General features: G+C 40.8%; 1 protein-coding gene across 4 annotated transcripts in view; it reads right to left on the minus strand.

The window, feature by feature from the left end:
• NRXN3 (neurexin 3) overlaps window positions 1-20,351 on the minus strand; it is a 1,763,013-nt gene that overhangs the window by 1,136,043 nt on the left and 606,619 nt on the right. For all 4 annotated transcript variants that reach the window (XM_068964453.1, XM_068964455.1, XM_068964456.1 and 1 more), the window contains 2 exons: window positions 8,367-8,570; window positions 2,325-2,351 (listed from right to left, as the gene is read on the minus strand). In XM_068964453.1, the coding sequence (XP_068820554.1) occupies window positions 2,325-2,351; window positions 8,367-8,570 (231 nt within the window). The remainder of the gene's footprint in view (window positions 1-2,324; window positions 2,352-8,366; window positions 8,571-20,351) is intronic.

The following is a 20,351-nucleotide window of genomic DNA, read 5'->3' on the forward strand; positions in this document are numbered from 1 at the left end:
AAGTCTCTGCAGCCCGAAGATGCCAGCTTCAACTTTGGATGAGGTTTTCTACCTTCATGCTCAGCTTTCATTTTAGTTCCCTCTGGAAACTAATGCAAAATGAAAAGACAAAACTTTTCATAGATACACTGTATTTTTTAAGAAGTCCAAACACAAATGAGTACATGCTGTATGATTCAATTTATATAAAATGCCCAGGAAAGACAGAATTATAGAGCCAAAACAGATCAACAGCTGTGTAGGACTATGGGCATGCACAAGGATTAACTGCAAAAGGACATAAGACAAATCTGGGGATTGCTGGAAATGTTCTAAAGATATGACTATGGCAATACTTGGACAACCCTAGAAATCCAATTTAAAAAATCGCTGAATTGCAGGCTTACAATGGATGAATTTTGTGATACAGAAATTATATCTCAATAAAGCTACTTAAAGAGAAAATGCCAGTCTTTGGAGAAAATGGATGTTTCAATTAGACTTGTAATGATCTAAATATCATGAGAAATTTCTGGCTAATTAGAAATGTTTAAACACAGAAAAATAGGACACTGCTTAAATTAACTAAAAGTGATGCCAAGACAAGCAGAAAGCACTCTAAGAAGTTGTTTATATCGATTTTTTATTTTTACATTTCTTTTTGTTGTTCATTTGTATGGAACATTTGCCTCTAAGAAATGGATTTGGGCTTTATTAGTTGGTCATCTTAATAGTGTATCTCCCAAGAAAGAAGGTTAAGCCAGCTAACACCTTTAAAAATTTTTAAAGGATGAAAAAAACAAGTAAATGAAATGTAAATGACTATTTCCTTTTTTTGAGTTTGTTCCTACAGAAACAAACTAGCAAGGAAAGAAGCAAAAAATGAGGAGACAATACTGAGAATTATATGTACTAGATGCTTCCTCGAGTTGGTGATGTCGGGTTGGCATCACCGACTCCATGGACATGAGTTTGAGCAAGCTCCAGGAGTTAGTGATAGGGAAGCTTGGTGTGCTATCGTCCACGGGGTCACAAAGAGTTGGACACGACTGCGCGACTGAACTGAGATGCTTCATCAATCCAATTTTGTCTTCCTGCTTCACACAGAGACTGTATTTCTCAACTTTCTTTAAGATGGAGCTACATCTCACAAAATATGAACAGAAGGGATGTATGGCATTTTTAGGCAAAGCAATAAAACACACTGTGTAACCACCCAAGCTCTCTCTCTCTCTTCCCTATGGGTACAACTGGAAGTAAAGAACGAACTCCAAGGTTGCTGAACCCAAGTCATGAAAGAATCTTAGATGCCTGAATTATTTCTTTGAAGAGAGCTGACCAGGAGACCTGCTCAACTCGCATTAGACTTTGACCAAACAAGAATGAAATCTTTTCTGTTGAGACACTGAAATGTTGCGTCTGCCTGTTGTAGCTAATCGCCCTAACCGATTACCCAAGTTGCTTAATTATTACTTAATTGCCTTACCTATATAACATGCTGTAGGACACAAAAGTATATTTCTTACTTTCTTTCTTTTATCAGCTGGTCCTATCCTTCCTTCCCATCCATCTTTCCTCTTTCTCCTTCTATTCTCCTACTTCATGGCTCAAGTTAATGTGCATTTCTCAGACAAAGGAAGAAATGTGTGAGCAGTATTCAGCCTGTCCCTCATTAAGATCCTTCTTCAAGAGGTGGAATGTTTAAATAGGATAAGGTAAAAATAATAATCTGCCATTCTTTATTCAGAAGAACTAGAATGCATCTCAAGTCTTTGGTTAAAAGGAACGCATCTCAAGTCTTTGGTTAATATGTTGCATTATTACCAAGAGCAATGCTGTGCCCACCCTCCTATAAAAAACAAACCAAAACAGAAAGTTCAACCCGATAGCGATAAATGCCAGGAAAGAAATGTCAGAGTTGGCAGCCACCTTGTGGGTCATGAGCCCTGCTTTTATTTTCTGAAGTTTTCGGTAGTGGAGAAGTGCATTATGGTTTCTCTAACACTTTTTGTCCAGCCCTGAGAGTTATTTTCCCAAAACAACAAATTACCATTTCAATTCATTTTCAAGCTATTTCATTAGCCAGGTGCCCTTTCCTCCTTTTCTGCATATAGAACCAATGCAAGGAAAGAAGAAAGGACCTGCCTTGATCCAGAAACCACATCTCGGGCCACACTCAGCCCAAACCATCACCCCAGCCCTTCAGCTTGTCAACCCCAGTACCCCCCAACTCCATCGTCAAAAAAATAAAATAATTCAAATGAAAAACAGCTCATAAAACAGTAAATAAAATAAAGTCAGTTTTCTTTTTTAAAGAACAAAATGAAACTTGAGGGAAAACTTACTGGAGTTACAGTTTATCCTGATACAGTCTAGATGGGGAAAAATAAATGAAAGATGAAATTGCATCCTTCAAGGTAACAGCTGCAGACATCCAAAACAATCAGTCCACCCTTCCGGGGACAGACACACGCAAGAAATGTGGCCATTTTATATATATATATATATATATATACAGTAGGCACAAGTTTAAGGGTGGGTGTATATGTACAGTATATTGTTTTGTAAAGTTGGATACATATATATATACACACACACACATATATATACACATATGTATAGAGATATATACTGGTATACATATATATCCACAATAGACACCAAGGATGCTTTTTTTTCCTTCAAAAATCCTGTTGATCATTATTAAAGTATTTCAAACACAGACTTTGAAATATTATTTTTGTTAAACTTGGAAAATACTGCAAAAATTTCCCCACCAAATGCAGGTTGTATTTTGTTTCCCTCTATAATTGGTTTTTCTTGAAATTGCTCTTTAAAAGGAGCAAAAATACAATTTTTAATATTCCAAAGATAATATCACCAGTCTGACATAGTGTATCATTTTTTCAAATTTTGTTTCTCAGGGCAGTATTTAACCCTTTCCCTTTTTCTAAAACCAATCTCCCTCCACCCTCTTTAATTCAGGCCCCAAATGCAGTAGAAATTCACATAGGCAGACTTGCCTTGTCTTCAGATGTAAGAAAAAGGTTAACACCACCTGGTCATTTCCTGTCATAAAATGGCCACTTGCAAACCGCTAACCGCACAAACACCCATCCCAGATTTTAGAGAGGTGGGGCCGGGTGCTGGGTACAAGGAGTTGTATGACGTTAGCCCAATTGACTGGGGTCTCTGCTGCGGTGTCAAAGGCCCCCAGACCAACCCCTCATGGAGCCCATCTCCGTCTTCCTGCCTGAATACTCAGACTGAATCAAGCGCCCACAGCATTCGAGGAGAAGGCGAGTTGGTTGCATGGGGAGGTGGTCCTGGGCACCTTTGACACCCGACCTATCCCATCCTGTGACCCTGCCTCTTGAAGAGAGAAAATCCCTTTAAAAAAAAAAGGGGGGAGGTGGGAAATAGAGGGAATGACAAGATGGCTATTTTTTTCCAGTTCTGGTCACCAGAAAAGGTATTTGGGGTCAGAGGTCAGAGCATCTATCCTTTTATTACCATCTGTCTGCAGTCATGGACACACGGCACAGAAGGTTAAGCCCAGAGTTAACGGGCAGGTGATGGGGCAGAATGGTCAGAGACGTGTCTCAGGTGCACTGTTAGTAGGCTGCCCATCTGAACCTAAGTTTGTTTGTTTTTTTTTTTAACAGCGATCAAAATTCCCATAAGAATGTGTTTAAAGCCAGATATTGAAAGGTAAAAGGAAAATGATCAAAGAGAGAAAATTACAGGGAAAAAAAATACAGCTAGAAACTGCTCTTCTTCTAGCTAAAGTTAACCCAGTAGTCTTGGAGGGCTTATGGAAAGATAATGCCACCTTTTAAATGTCCCAAAGTAAATCACTTTAAGCAAGTCAGTGTGAAAGAAACGAGTGGTGAGTGACAGGGCAGAATAAAACTACCTGAATCCAGATAGCAACAATTTATAACACCCAAGCATTCTGAGGAAGGTGGGGGCGGGAGGCTAATTTGTTCCCCAGAACATCTCTTGAGAAAAATCTGGGTTTGGTTTCGTGCGGTTAGGTTTGTCATGTGTCGTCAACCGCAACAGAAAAGTGGGAGCAAACAGCCCTGGAGCATCTGGTACGATCGCCGGACAGAGGAGGCCATGCCCCTGGTGGGGATGGGGAGGGGAGGGCAGGGTGGGGAGAAGCAAGGTCTCAGCTGCTGGAGAAATGCCCTTCCCTCGTGGATGCAAGAAAGAGGGGAAGCAGGTGTGTGGGCACGCTCCAGAGAAAGAAAGGGGAAGAGGGAACCTAAAGCGACAAACCCAAGAACTTTAAATGAGAAGAAACTTTAAACTTTAACTTTTCTGTTTGGGTTTCTGTGCGGCTGAGGACCTCGTCTCTGTCAAGGACCTGATCTAGGCAGAGCTGTGGGGTCGGGCTCGTCTTTCTGGGTTCATCCACGTGGTCCCATGAACTGAATGGTGTCTTTAAATCACCATGAGGACTTGGAGCTTCCAAGACAGCAAACAAGTGGGTATGTTCAGTTGAGAAATGGAGAATGATTTTGTTACCTTACTTGAAACATATGCTTGGGAAGAAAAATATACCCCAGTCCCTTGTTCATAGGGTCTGAGAGAGTGGTCTTGCTAGTGAGGATGTACTTTTTAATGAAAAACGAATCAGAAGAACTGTCCTGGCAAGGCAATCTCATTTAGAGCTCCATTGACAGCTTAAGTTCTCTCTCTGCCTGAACTTGGCATGTATTTGAGGGAGGTGGATGTGTGTATATGATATTCATTCTGTTTTGGCTGTTTCTGTTTCATTTTAGTTAAAAAGGAGAAATGTTATTTTCTATATTGATGAGCTTTGGTTTCAGCAAGAGATGAACGTTTCTAGGAGCTGTGGGCCTTCAATGATGGATACGGTAGACAGTAGTACTCTCTCTGCCTGAGTAACAGATAACCCATGATGACTGAGTAGTTTAGAAACATGGGTACTCCCACCACTGTGACCTACTTTCTCTGCTTCCAAAGAGAGAGAGAGCATCTGGAGAACCTGAATGCAATTAACCAAGCTGTGTGACACTGCCTACAAGCTTCTGCCACTGAGGAAGGGTGGCCTGCATCTTGCTGAGGATTCTACAGGCCCATGAATGAGGCTGCACCAATGCTGATGGACTTGTTGGCTCCATTCAAACCAAGCACTCAGGCAAAAGATGCCTTGTGCGCATGTGTAAAAGGTGACCATCATGAAACCAGTCAGAGGTCATTAAGTCCATCACATCACTGATCCACAGTATTGATTTTTGGAGGTAATGGATAACCCAGGATGATCAAGTAGTTTAGAAACATGGGTAGTCCCACCTCTGAGACCTACTTTCTTTGCTTCATGTCTAGCAAGCAATCATAAAAACATTTAACTGATTTACCTCACAAACTTACTGTGGGATTAAAATAAGGTTTTCTAAAATTGAAAACTACTATAATATTAAAATTGTGATTATAGCTTTTAATACTAAGAGATCAAACTATGACTGGTCAATAGTCAACCTCACAGCTTTATAAAAACATGCTATGTTTAGCTGGACACTGTCCATGTGCTATTGCCACAGCTGCCATCTTCAGAAAGAAAGACCTTTGGAAAAGCCTAGTCTCCTTGACATTTAGAAGCTATGTTACAGCAGAAAAATACAGACATGTACATCATGAGCTTATATGTGTGAACAATTTGAAATAAATGGGAATATCATTAGCGCCTGTGCTAGAAAAGAGACATAACTTAAATGGAGGGAGGGATCCTCTACAAATAGTGATGGCAATTTTGTACATAAATGAACACGCTGCTTGGAGATGTTTACTACTATCAAAAAAGGGGACCATGAATTCAGGACTGGGAGAAAGAAAGCATTTATGAAGGGGTACACTCTGGGCAGGGAGGGCAACAGAACATTCAAACAAAGCCTGAGTATGGAGTGTGTACGTACACTTCAAGGAATTTAAGTCCTGTTTCCACTTATGGTTGAAAGAAAGCTATGTAATTGAAAGTAGTCATTGTGGTGAACTGTACCCTTCAGAGGGAAAAGTCACCACTGTTTCTAGAGAAGCACAGTGCTTTCCAGGGTAGACTCTCTCTGTTTTGCCCACGATGCCTCAAACTAGAGGGAGGTACACTGGTCACGTGCAGAAGGAGCCAGGAGGCTAGAGCAGAGTCTTTGAAAAATGCACATCGCCCAGATTTTCATGAGAGTTTAAAATGGAAAAATAATGCTTCTAGGAATACATCTGGAATTTATGACTCCGTGTGTGTGTGTGTGTGTGTGTGTGTGTGTGTGTGAAAGGGAGAGAGAGAAACTGTTCATCTTTCTGAATCATCCCCTTTTATCTCCCTCCACTTCCGTTTTTCCTTCTAAGATGTGAGACCTGTCACAGTTGGCCTTTGAATCTTACAAAACAACATCTAAAATGGAAAAAAAAAAGTTATCTGCTTAAAGCCAATGTGCATTTCCCTAGAATCCCAAGAATATTCCTTATGTGTCTGGCTCTCTCTTACCTTAAATAGATGGTTAAAAATTGACACTAAGTCCTCTTTTCTGGGAGCTAAGTAGGAGGTCATATTTGTTTTCATTTGGGTTCGGGGAGGGGTGGTTGCTCTAGGTTTTAATTTTTTCTGCTGTTTTCCAGAGAAGCTGACAGCCGGCTCCTGGTGGTTGGTTTCAGGTATGCAGTCCGGTTGGGTGGTTTCAGGTGGGGAGCATGGTGCAGGGAGGGGAAGGTGGAGGGGACAGGGGGATGCCAGCCCTGTAGGCTGCTCAGTACACTCTGTTCGCAAGGCTGTTTGCTATGCGGGCCGCAGGCTTTGGGCCTTTGAAGGGTTGAATACCATCTTTTGATTTACCATGGCTGATGGTGGGGAGGACTGGAAGCTCAAGAACACTCACAAAGATCCAGCAAAAGGAAAAACAAAACAAAACCCAAAATAACCAAACACACACGTACACAAAAGAAAAACCAAGAGACACACTGACAACAGAAATCAAATGTGGTTGGAAAAGAAAAAGGGCATAGTATTGTAAAAGCTGCAAACTGGGGGAAAAAAAAAAAAAGGAGACACAACTAAACAAGCCACTGCTCAAAACAGTCTTCTGTGCCCTAGAGAATTTTCGGATTGTAGTAGAGGCACTTATCAAGTGTAACCATTGACCTGCAGCAGATAAGACAGGTATGGAGTTCCCACCTTCCCAGCAGGCCATCTAGGATTCTGGACCATCTTGTATCTGCTACACGTGTCCACCATGTCATCCTCACGCCTCTGACAAGCCACCCTACTGACATCTTTAGGAAGGAGTTGTGTATCTAAACATATTCTACATCCTCAAACCGATCACAGGCTTAGAAAGTTTGAACTCAGCTGTGTCAACACAGGGCATTGACTTTCTACTGAGTAGAATCAACAGAAATAGAGATTGTTTTTTTTTTTTCCTTGCAAAAACCAAGAGGTCCCCACTTTCCACAGTGTATTGATTAGAATTCAGTCAAGGTCAGTAGCCCAAAAGAATGTGAGGCCATAAAAAGAGGAATTTCCAAAGTATTACTATAAGTAATCACAGTAGAAGAAGAGGTCCTTTCTCAATAAAGTTACAATTTGAAATCGCCAGTTTTTCAACATGAAGGAAAACCGGATATGGATTATATGAGAATAGAGTAACTGTTAACAGTCTGACTTAATCATGTTTATAAAAAGGGCTGCTGAACAAGGGTAGGAATGTCTGGAAGGAAGGAGATACATATCGGGAGACACACTGTCCTTCAATGTGTCGGACCCTAAACTCAGAGAATTTTCCCCCAGTGGGACCACAGAAACAATGCGCCTTGTCCTCCCTATTAGGAGAAAGTATAAGGAGATAGTAGTGTTGTCAAGGCCCCTAGAACTTCCCATGTGACTGGTCCTTGTGGAGCTTCAAACAATGCATTTCCCATCCCACTCAGGTGGCTCTGTTCCCTCCAACACCACCCTCCCATTTTGCTTCCATCTCCTGCCCTGGCCCCGCTCTCTAACTTTGACTGTTTTGAGTGGTGACCAAGGAGCTGGACTTAATGAGAATGGGATTGATCAAAAGATGGACCAAAGTAGCGTGTTTTACACAAAGCTAAACGATTCCAAAAAACCAAGAAAGGAAACTTAGAAAACAAAACTTCTAGTAAAGAAATACCACCACTGTCAGAAACCAGAAATTGACATCAAAAACCTCATGCAGAAACAAGGAGAAGGTATTTGTTGCTGTTGGGTTTTATCCTCGGTCTATTAAACAAGAGGTGAGCAGCTAACTTTCAAGAAACAAACAAAGAATTCAATCAAACCAATGAAAATCGTAAAAGAAAGGGAAGACAAGCCCAAACGGAGTGGCAGAGGGTACTTCATACGATACCTAAGTTAACCATGAGCTTGACACGCCCCCCATCGAGCTCCAAACGCAGGGTGTCGGCGGAGTCCCTGGAGGTGGTGGCCACCAGCAGCCCGTAAGCTCGCTGGGACATGAAGCGGAAGGACACGTCCTCTGCCTCGGTGTGCATGACCATGGGCATGAGGATCTTCATGTACATGCTGCCATCGTAGCTCAGGATGGATGCCTCTGCAGAGAAGAAATGAAGAGACGGTTAGGAGGAAGTATATCAGCGTTTGCCTTCGCTTCCAGGGTAAGCAGGGTAGAATGGAGATGCACCTACTTTGTAGACAAGTGGCTTGTGTTTGGGAGCTTCCCTGGTAGCTCAGTTGGTAAAGAATCCACCTGCGTTGCAGGAGACCCAGGTTCACTCCCTGGATCGGGAAGATACCCTGGAGAAGGACATGGCAACCCACTCCAGTATCCTTGCCTGGAAAATCCCATGGACAGAGGAGGCTGGCAGGCTGCAGTCCATGGGTCACAAAGAGGCGGGCACAACTGAGCAACTAACACAGGGCTTGCATTTGCTCAATGTCCATTGCCACTTTTAAGCTAGATGCAGGCCCCTTAAATGCTGAGGGTCTATTTCCTCTTTTGCAAAGGACATCTGGTAGCCTCGGTCCCTGCTCTACCATGCTCACCGACTCGCCAATGGCCTCAAATGAAATAATGGATGTGAAGTAATTCTGCAGAAGTGAAAATGTCCTCACAGATGCTAGTAATTGTAATTCTGGGCTTCCCTGGTGGCCCAGATGGTAAAGCATCCACCCATAATGTGGGAGACCTGGGTTCGATCCCTGGGTTGGGAAGATCCCCTGGAGAAGGAAATGGCAACCCACTCCAGTATTCTTGCCTGGAGAATCCCATGGACGGAGGAGCCTGGCGGGGCTACAGTCCATGCGATTGCAAAGAGTCAGACACGACTGAGTGACTTCACTTTCTTTCTTACACTGTAGATACGACAAAGCCAAACAAGACACTAAACAAAACTTGAGTCCTGCGAGTACTTCTTGAAGAACCGGAGAGAGGAGCAGTTTATAAGCACCACAGCAAATAAACACGTACTTGCCACGTGCTGCTGGGAAGAGGAAAGAGCATCCCTAGTGGCCAGGCCTTGGGGGAGTCTGCTTGGCCCATTCAGAGAAGATTGATAAGAGCCAGGGCTAGAACAACAACAAAAGCTAAGGACGGCTTTGAAAACCAGCCATTTTATTTTTATTCCAGTAGTACCTTTATAAGAAAAGGAGCAGCTCACCTTTTTGCCAATCCAAAAAACACTTTGGTTATGAGCCCTCCAGCCCCTCCAATATGTTAGCTCACTTAATGGCACAAGATGGGTCTAGTGTTCCTACTTTCAAACAGACAACCACAGCTCATGGTAGGGGAGTGGGTATTATCATCCCAAAGTCACATAGTCTGGATTTTAATCCAGTATATCCAATAGCAAGTCCAGGGCCTGTTCTGTAGCATCACATTGTTCAAAATGTGAATCTGTGAATCATTCATTGAGCAAATAAGTTTAGAGAACACAGGACAAAAGCATCACTCACTCTCCCATGAAGCCCGGCATCACTGAGCTCCGTTCCTGGCATTGAAGCGGTCCTTGTTAAATATTTGCTGTCGCTAAATACTTGCTACTTTCCTATACACAGGGTCCCCTTGAGAGGGAACTGGTAACCCACTCCAGTATTCTTGCCTGGAAACATCCCGTGAACAGAGGAGTTTGGCAGTCTACAGTCCTCGGGGTCGCAAAAGTCAGACTCGGCGGAGCACATATGCACTATGGAGGGCACAAAAGGTGAGGCAAACACGATCTCTGTCTTGAAGGCAGATGCACACAAATAACCAAACTAGAATTTAAAAACGGCTAAATGACCCATCAAAGGTGTATCAATCAAGCCAGGTGCATTCAGAAGACAGAGGCCATAGCACGCAGGTGAGTAGAGTACAGGAGGACTCTGAAACTGGTCTTGGTAGATGGGTGGAGTTTTTAATGAAAAGTGATGGCATCAGATTTGATAGGTAGACAAAACAGTGTCTCCACATATTAAAAAGAAAGAAATGGGGGAATGCTCAGAAAATAGCAAACTGTAACAGAAGCATCAAGCATATTTTGAGAATAGTTATACAAAGGTGCTTTGACATTACAATGAAATCAACAGATTTGGGTAGATACTGAGAAGTAAATGAATGATTAACAAAGAGATAAACATCTTCTGTCTTCCTGTATAAAAGGAACGGGAACAGATTGGAGAGACTAGGCAAATCACATGGAAGGGTCTCAAAATAGTCTGTGTCATCATCATACCCCAAACCTTCCTTACACAACACACAAAAGGTGCATGAAAAACAGTATAAATACACCTGTCATCCCTGGGAATCAACCATCACCCAGTTAAAAACCATGACATGCCAATAGTTGTATATTACAATTTGCAAACTCTAAGGGTCACAAATAAAGGTGGGACAGTAACAGACACCATCAAAATGAAAACATATATTGAAGATCTGCTCTTAGATGAGAAGTATAATCTAAATTTAACACACACTCCAGATTTGAAAGAAACTTTTATCTCCTGAAAGAGCAGAATCAAAAGATCAATAATGATCTCTAACATTTATTGAGTACTTAAATGATTTGCTTGCACTTTCTAAGACTTTACATGCATTAAGATGGCATTTAATACTCACAAGCACATCACGAAGAAGACACTATTATTATAGTTTATAGATACCAGGTTGAACATCTAAATGGCAAAGCTAGAAGTTAAATGCAGGCAGTCTGATTCTCACAGCTGTACACTTGATGATTCTGCCACATTTCGAGAGTTATACCAGAAGCACACTCGTGTTTCTTAGCACCCAAAGTACATCAATAATGCTTCATGGCAGAGTGTAGTATTCTTATCTATTTGCACATATATGTACATGTGTGCACAGATACATACATACATGCCATTATTCAAAGTTGTAATTTATGACTAGAATTACATAAACAGAAATTTCTGTGTTTGTTTTTAAAGAAGTTCACTGAAACTAGTGTATTTTTTCACCACACACTGCAGCATGCAGAATCTTAATTCCCCACCAGAGATCAAACCCATAACCCGTGTAGTGGAACTGCAGAGTCTTAACCCCTGGACTGCCAGAGAAGTCCAAGGATACAAATTTCTAAATGATATCTTGTTATACATTACTATGCACAATGCTCTGCATGTCTTTATGATTATGAACACCATTAATTACTACTATGACTTTCTATTATAAATACCTACACTCAAGCACACTCCTTTTTAAAAGATGCAAAGGCATTTGGTGAGCCATGAAATGGTTGTTTGGATGCATTCAACTTAAATAATTCCAAAATTAATGGCCAAATTTATCCCTCTAGATATATGCAGTAAGATATAAGCATCTTTATGTCAATATTGGTAGTGTCAGAGAATAAATATAAGGTGAGTGTGTAGTTAAGCATCTAATGGTACAAAAGGAAGTATGGATCTCAGTGTATATCTTCGTGTGTGTCTTGGTGAGTGTGTTCTATTATTAACACAGAATTTTTCAGGGGAAGGTGATGAAGCATAAAATTTAATATAGAAATTAGCTGAAAATAAATTGCTTCAAAATTCATATTAACTTTCTTAAAATATTTCAAATAAAAGGGGCACCATGAATGGAATACTAATTTGAGGGGAAATGAGTCTAAAGAAAAAACGTTATTTGATCTAAAGTCTAACAGATCATTGAGTATTGAAAGACTTCATCATGAAATGCTGAGATAACGATATTTATACAGTTCTCCTATTTTGTCCCTCTTTTCTGCTTTTATAACTTCCCTTTGTTTTAAGTGAATATTTAACATATTATGTTAATTTCTTTGATGATTCTTAACGATATAATTGGGCTTCCCAGTTGGCTCAGTGGTAAAGATTCTGTCTACCAATTAAGAAGATGTGGGTTCCATCCCTGGGTCAGGAAGATCCCTTGGAGGAGGAAATGTCAACCCACTCCAGTATTCTGGCCTGGGAAAGCCAATGAACAGAAGAGCCTGGTGGGCTACAGTCCATGGGGTTGCAAAACAGTCAGACTTGACTTAGTGTCAGACTTGACTAAGTCACATGTGGCAGCAACAATTATATAATTAACTAACTAAAAGCTTCTTTCCTAGTGGTTGGTCTAGGGCTTACAACATAAATCTCAGTTTATGAGAATCTACTTCCATTTCTACGAACTTAATTCCAGTAAGACATAGAAATTTTATTCTTGCATGCTCTCATCTCTGTCTCCTTTTTGTGTTATTTTTGTTATTCATGTGATGTCTATATGTGTTTCAAACTCAAAAATACATTGTTATAGTTATTGCTTTATAAAAACTTCTGTCTTTTTACGAAGTGAAGCAAGGAGATCTCAGATATATTTATGGAGATTTTTAAAGTTAAGCTTATTTACCATCTCTGTCTCTCTTTCTTCTTGTGGATTCAAATGGCACCATCTGGTGTCATTCCCTTTCTCCAGCATAGCTTCATTCATTTTTGCATTACTGTAAAGTATATTACAATTCTTTCTATATGTTATAGACCCAACAATACAATGTAATAGATTATTTTATGTAACTGCCTTTTAAATCAGTTAAAAGAAGAAAGAAAAAGAAATGCTTAATTACACTTTTCATCACTACCTACACCTTTATTGGAACTCTCTATTTCGTTTTGTTTTTTTAATGAAGATTCAAATTACTGTCTACTGCCACTTTCTTTCAGTTTATAGAACTTCTTTTAGTACTTCTTATATGGCAAGTATACTAGCAATGAAGTCTCTGTTTTTTGTTTACCTGGATACATCTTTATTTCACTTTCACTTTTGAAAGAAACTTTTTTTTTTTTTTTACTATAAAATCCTTGGTTGTTGATATATGCCTTTTAGCACTTTTAATGTCAATGCACTGTCTTTGGCCTCCATTGCTTCAGAACAGACACAAGCTGTCATTCTTACTGTGATCCCTTGTATGTGATGACTTGATGTTTCAAGATTTTCGTTTTTAGGTTTCAACGTTTCTATCATAATGAGTATGGTTGTGAATGAATTTCACTGCACTGATCCTATTTGAGGCTCACCAATGTGTAAATAAGAAGAAAGTAGGGAAAACCACTAGACCATTAAGGTATGACCTAAATCAAATCCCTTATGATTATACAGTGGAACTGAGAAATAGATTTAAAGGACTAGCTCTGATAAACAGAGTGCCTGATGAACAATGGATGGAGGTGCATGACATTGTACAGGAGACAGGGATCAAGACCATCCCCATGGAAAAGAAATGAAAAAAGGCAAAAGGGCTGTCTGAGGAGGCCTTACAAATAGCTGTGAAAAGAAGAGAAGCGAAAAGCAAAGGAGAAAAGGAAAGATATTTGCATTTGAATGTACAGTTCCAAAGAATAGCAAGGAGGGATAAGAAAGCCTTCCACAGTGATCAATGCAAAGAAATAGAGGAAAACAACAGAACGAGAAAGAATGGAGATCTCTTCAAGAAAATTACAGATACCAAGGAAACATTTCATGCAAAGATGGGCTCGATAAAGGACAGAAATGGTATGGACCTAACAGAAGCAGAAGATATTAAGAAGAGGTGGCAAGAATACACAGAAGAACTGTACAAAAAAGATCTTCATGACCCAGATAATCACAATGGTGTGATCACTCACCTAGAGCCAGACGTCTTGGAATGTGAAGTCAAGCAGGCCTCAGAAAGCCTCAGTACGAACAAAGCTAGTGGAGGTGATGGAATTCCAGTGGAGCTATTTCAATTCTTGAAAGATGATGCTGTGAAAGTGCTACACTCAATATGCTAGCAAATGTGGAAAACTCAGCAGTGGACACAGGACTGGAAAAGGTCAGTTTTCATTTCAATCTCAAAGAAAGGCAATGCCAAAGAATGCTCAAACTACTGCACAATTACACTCATCTCACACGCTAGTAAAGTGATGCTTAAAATTCTCCAAGCCAGGCTTCAGCAATACTTGAACTGTGAACTTCCTGATGTTCAAGCTGGTTTTAGAAAAGGCAAAAGAACAAGAGATCAAATTGCCCATCCGCTGGATCATCAAAAAAGCAAGAGAGCTCCAGAAAAACATCTATTTTTGCTTTATTAACTATGGCAAAGCCTTTGCCTGTGTGGATCACAATCAACTGTGGAAAACTCTGAAACAGCTGGGAATACCAGACCACCTGACCTGCCTCTTGAGAAACCTGTATGCAACAGTTAGAACTGGACATGGAACAACAGACTGGTTCCAAATAGGAAAAGGAGTATATCAAGGCTGTATATTGTCACCCTGCTTATTTAACTTATATGCAGAGTACATCATGAGAAACGCTGGACTGGAAGAAGCACAAGCTGGAATCACAACTGCCAGGAGAAATATCAAAACCTCAGATATGCAGATGACCCCACCCTTATGGCAGAAAGCGAAGAGGAACTAAAGAGCCTCTTGAAGGAAGCAAAAGAGGAGAGTGAAAAAGTTGGCTTAAAGCTCAACATTCAGAAAATGAAGATCATGGCATCTGGTCCCACCACTTCATGAAAAACAGATGGGGAAACAGTGGAAACAGTGTCAGACTTTCTTTTCTGGGCTCCAATCTCACTGCAGATGGTGATTGCAGCCATGAAATTAAAAGATGCTTACTCCTTGGAAGGAAAGTTATGACCAACCTAGATAGCATATTCAAAAGCAGAGACATTACTTTGCCGACTAAGGTCCGTCTAGTCAAGGCTATGGTTTTTTCAGTGGTCAGGTATGGATGTGAGAGTTGGACTGTTAAAAAAGCTCAGCACCACAGAACTGATGCTTTTGAACTGTGGTGTTGGAGAAGACTCTTGAGACTCCCTTGAAATGCAAGGAGATCCAACCAATCCATTCTGAAGGAGATCAGCCCTGGGATTTCTTTGGAAGGAATGATGCTAAAGCTGAAACTCCAGTACTTTGGCCACCTCATGTGAAGAGCTGACTCACTGGAAAAGACTCTGATGCTGGGAGGGATTGGGGGCAGGAGGAGAAGGGGACGACAGGATGAGATGGCTGGACGGCATCACCAACTCGACAGACATGAGTTTGGGTAAATTCTGGAGTTGGTGATGGACAGGGAAGTCTGGTGTGCTGCGGTTCATCAGATCACAAAGAGTTGGACACGACTGAGTGACTGAACTAAACTGAATGTGTAAATTAATGTTTTTCCTCAAATTTGGGAAATTTTTAATCATCAATTCTCTAGATATTTTTTCTGTCTTATCTCCCTCTCACTTTTCTATGACTGCCATCATAGATATGTTGGTACACTTAATGATGTCCCATATCTATCTGACACTCTTTTTCTTCACTTATTTTTCTTTCTTCTATTTAGACTTTGTAATCTCTATTGATTTATCTTCAACATTGCAGATTCTTTCTTCTGCTAACTCAAACTTATTGTTGAGCCCCTTAGTGAATTTTTTATTTGGATTATTGTACTTTTAGATAGTTGGAAAATACATATAGATAGGTAGGTAGGGAGAGAAACAATTTCCAAATGAGGGAAATTTTGGAGTTGGAAAATATATAAATAAATACATATACAATTTTAATCTCTTTATTAACATTATCTATTTGATAAATCACTGTCATCTTATTTTGATTTAAATCTTGCACAGGTTCCCTTAATCCCCCAAATTCCCCTTGAACATATTTATAATAGCTTTGGTGTAGTTTGTCTGCTAAGCACAACATCTGAGCAGTTTCTATTACCTGTATGTATCCCTGTATATGGCTCACACTTTTCCTTTCCTTTGTATGTTTCACAATTTTCTATTGAAAACTGGACATTTTACATCACAGACTGTAGGCAGTCTGGACACTACTCTCCCCTCCTTGACTACCACCAGGGTCACTTCCTTCTCTTTGTTCATCAGTTTATTTGTTTAATGATTTGTGTGTGTTAGTCGCTCAGTCCCCAGCCACTCCAGCCCTCCAGCCTCCTCTGTCCGAGGGATTTTCTAGGCAAGAATACTGGAGTGGGTTGCCATATCCATTTCCAGGGGAATCTTCCCAACCCAGGGATTGAACCCAGGTCTCCTGCACTGCAGGCAGATTCTCTACCATCTGTTCAGTTCAGTTGTTCAGTCGTGTCCAACTCTTTGTGACCCCATGAATCGCAGCACGCCAGGCCTCCCTGTCCATCACCAACTCCCGGAGTTCACTCAAACTCACGTCCATCGAGTCGCTGATGCCGTCCAGCCATCTCATCCTCTGTTGTACCCTTCTCCTCCTGCCCCCAATCCCTCCCAGCATCAGAGTCTTTTCTAATGAGTCAACTCTTCGCATGAGGTGGCCAAAGTACTGGAGTTTCAGCTTTAGCATCAGTCCTTCCAAAGAACACCCAGGGCTGATCTCCTTCAGAATGGACTGGTTGGATCTCCCTGCAGTCCAAGGGACTCTCAAGAGTCTTCTCCAACACCACAGTTCAAAAGCATCAATTCTTCGGCCCTCAGCCTTCTTCATAGTCCAACTCTCACATGCATACACGGCCACTGGAAAAACCATAGCCTTGACTAAACAGACCTTTGTTGGCAAAGTAATGTCTCTGCTTTTCAATATGCTATCTAGGTTGGTCATAACTCTCCTTCCAAGGAGTAAGCATCTTTTAATTTCATGGCTGCAGTCACCATCTGCTGTCATTTTGGAGCCCAAAAAAATAAAGTTTGACACTTTCCACTGTTTCCCCATCTATTTGAAATGAGTGATGGGACCAGATACCATGATCTTACTTTTCTGGATGTTGAGCTTTAAGGAAACTTTTTCACTCTCCTCTTTCACTTTCATCAAGAGGCTTTTTAGTTCCTCTTCACTTTCTGCCATAAGGGTGGTGTCATCTGCATATCTGAGGTTATTGATATTTCTCCTGGCAATCTTGATTCCAGCTTATGATTCCTCCAGCCCAACGTTTCTCATGATGTACTCTGCATATAAGTTAAATAAGCAGGGTGACAACATACAGCCTTGATGTACTCCTTTTCCTATTTGGAACCAGTCTGTTTTTCCATGTCCAGTTCTAACTGTTGCTTCCTGACCTGCATACAGGTCACTGGCTAAACTAATTCTGTGACATATTTCCCCAGCAGTGTGAAGGTTCTGATGTCCTTGTTCAGATTTTTTTTTCCCTTTTTTATTTTTTAGCCTGTTTTCCTAGGTGTTTTTCTTGGCTCAGTATAAGCCACTTACTGCTCAACTATTATACTTAAGATCCCCTGGCCAGTTATTTTTTTATCCATTGTCTGTTGGATTTGTGCGACTTGGAGGCTGATTCACAGCTCAGGAAGTTTAAGACTTTGTCTCATGTTCATCCTGGGACTAGCGGTTGGAAGCTGCCCCTCCTGTCAGTCTTGGGAACATGCACATTCCTGCGGCCCATCTCACCAAGGATACATGTAGTTTTACCTTTAAGCCTAGTTCCTGAAGAGTTTCCCCTGATAATAAATGTAGCTTATCATTCATTCAGTTGAGAAACTGTACTTAAGCCCCTTGAGCCAAAAGGCTTTTCCCCTTACTGATGGAGGTATATGTACTTTAGAAATACTTTTAAGCCTTTCCCATCTCCTCCTCTAATTAATGTGAGTGCAGCAAATAGGCACAACCATCTAGACTTTGACTTTCTCGATCTCTGATTCTTCTCACTAAACGTCTGCCTGGTCTGCCATTTCACTCATTGCTACTAGTATCATACATCTATCTGTCCTTTCAGAATTGCTAGTGACCAAAATCCCCATTATTTTCAAAAGAAAATAATGAAGAAGTTTACCCATGAACTACTCTAATCCTTGTTCTAAACAGTCAGGTGAATAACATAATCAATACACATCTCAGTGTTAAATGCACTATATCTGATTTTCTTAGATACCATCATGCTATTTTTTAACTTTAGAGTTAGTTCTTTATATTAAGAACAAAACTTTGGTTTGAAATTTAGGTAATCTCTTTGTTGAAGGACCCTGTTTTTCTATTTCAGAGATTCAATTATCTCGTCTGTCCTCTATATCTCTTAGTTTTTTTATGATGGATTTAATCTCTTTGACTTTTCATCAGCACTCACTGTGATGAGCGGAGGCTTTTCCTTCTGTCAACACATCAATATTTAGCCATGTATCCTCTGCCCTCATGTTGTCACTAATTATTTCAATTAAGTTATGTGATCACATTTGGCTCTCGGATGTGCCACATAAAATCCCCCTTTTGCATTCACTCTGTTTTTCACATTTTCTTCAAATTCTTAAGCTGTTGTTTGTTACCCATTCATGTCTGACTCTTTGTGACCCCATGAACTGCAGCACGCCAAGCTTCCCTCTCCCTCACCATCTCCCAAAGTTTGCCCAAGTTCATGTCCATTGCATTGGTGAGGCCATAGAGCAATCTCATCCTCTGATGCCCTCTTCTCCTTCTTCCCTCAATCTTTCCCAGCATCAGGGACTTTTCCAATGAGTCAGCTGTTTGCATCAGATGACCAAATTACTGGAGTTTCAGCTTCAGCATCAGTCCTTCCAACAGAGCATTCAGGGCTGATTTCCCTTAAGATTGACTGGTTTGATCTTGCCATCCAAGGGACTCTCCAGAGTCTTCTCCAGTACCACAGACCAAGGCATTTCAATTCTTCAGCACTCCACCTTCTTTATGGTCCAGCTCTCATAACTGTACACATAAGCTTGATTATACAGATCTTTGTCGGCAGAGTAATATCTCTGCTTTTCAACACACTGTCTAGGTTTATCATTGCTTTCCCACCAAGAAGCAAATGGCTTCTGATTTCATGGCTGGAGTCACCACCCACAGTGGTTTTGGAGCCCAAGAAGAGGAAATCTGTCACCACTACCACCTTTTCCCCCTCTGTTTGCCATGAAGTAGTGGGACCAGATGCCATGATCTTAGTCTTTTTTTTTTTTTTTTAATATTTAGTTTTAAGCCAGCCCTTTGACTCTCCTCCTTCACCCTCCTCAAGAGGCTCTTTAGTTCCTCTTTGCTTTCTGCCTTTAGACTTGAAGCACCCACATATATGAGGTTGTTGCTGTCTCTCCCACGTATCTTGATTCCGGCATTTCTCACCATGTGCTCAGCATATAGATTAAACAAACAGGGTGACAGCAGATAGCCCTGACATGCTTCTTTCTCAATCTTGAACCAATCAGTTGTTCCACACAAGGTTCTAACTGTTGCTTCTTGACCCACATACAGGTTTCTCAGGAAACGGGTAAGATGGTCTAGTATTCCCATCTCTTTAAGAGTTTTCCACAGTTTACTGGGATCCATATAGTCAAAGGCTTTGGCGTAGTCAATGAAACAGAGGTAGATGTTAGTGCTGGAATTTCCTAGCTTTCTCTATGATCCAAAGAATGTTGGCACTTTGATCTCTCGTTCCTCTTCCTTTTCTAAACCCAGCTTGGACATCTGGAAGTTCTTGGATCGCATAATACTGAAACCTAGCATGCAAGACTTTAAGCATGACCTTACTAGCATGGGAGATGAATTCTTACAGGATTAATTAAGTTGTCTGACGATATTCTGCAGTGCAAATGAGCTACAGAGTATACAGCCTGTGAGAAATTTTTCTGCCCTTGGGTTTGTTTTCGTCTAGATCAACTTCCTTCAGTTTTCTAAGCTGTATCTATTTTTAAAAATCATATTTGCTGCTGTTTTGTATTTGCATGTCTTACCATTGTCTTTCTTGCTCACACTCAGGTGGCTCTGTCCAGAGTTTCTAGTTGTTCAGATATAGTTTCAGTAACTTATTGCTTCTCAAAATCAAATACAACTTAATGGCTTCATAATTTTAGTTCTATGTACTTTTTTTCCCTGTAGGTTGAGAGATGGCAATGTGGAAGGAAGTGGATGGGAGAAATGAAAGGCTCAGTCAAGACCGTGTGTAACCATCATTTAGCTTGCAGGGCTGTGT

Source organism: Capricornis sumatraensis, chromosome 2, assembly GCF_032405125.1.
Source record: "Capricornis sumatraensis isolate serow.1 chromosome 2, serow.2, whole genome shotgun sequence".
Classification (NCBI taxonomy): Eukaryota; Metazoa; Chordata; class Mammalia; order Artiodactyla; family Bovidae; genus Capricornis; species Capricornis sumatraensis.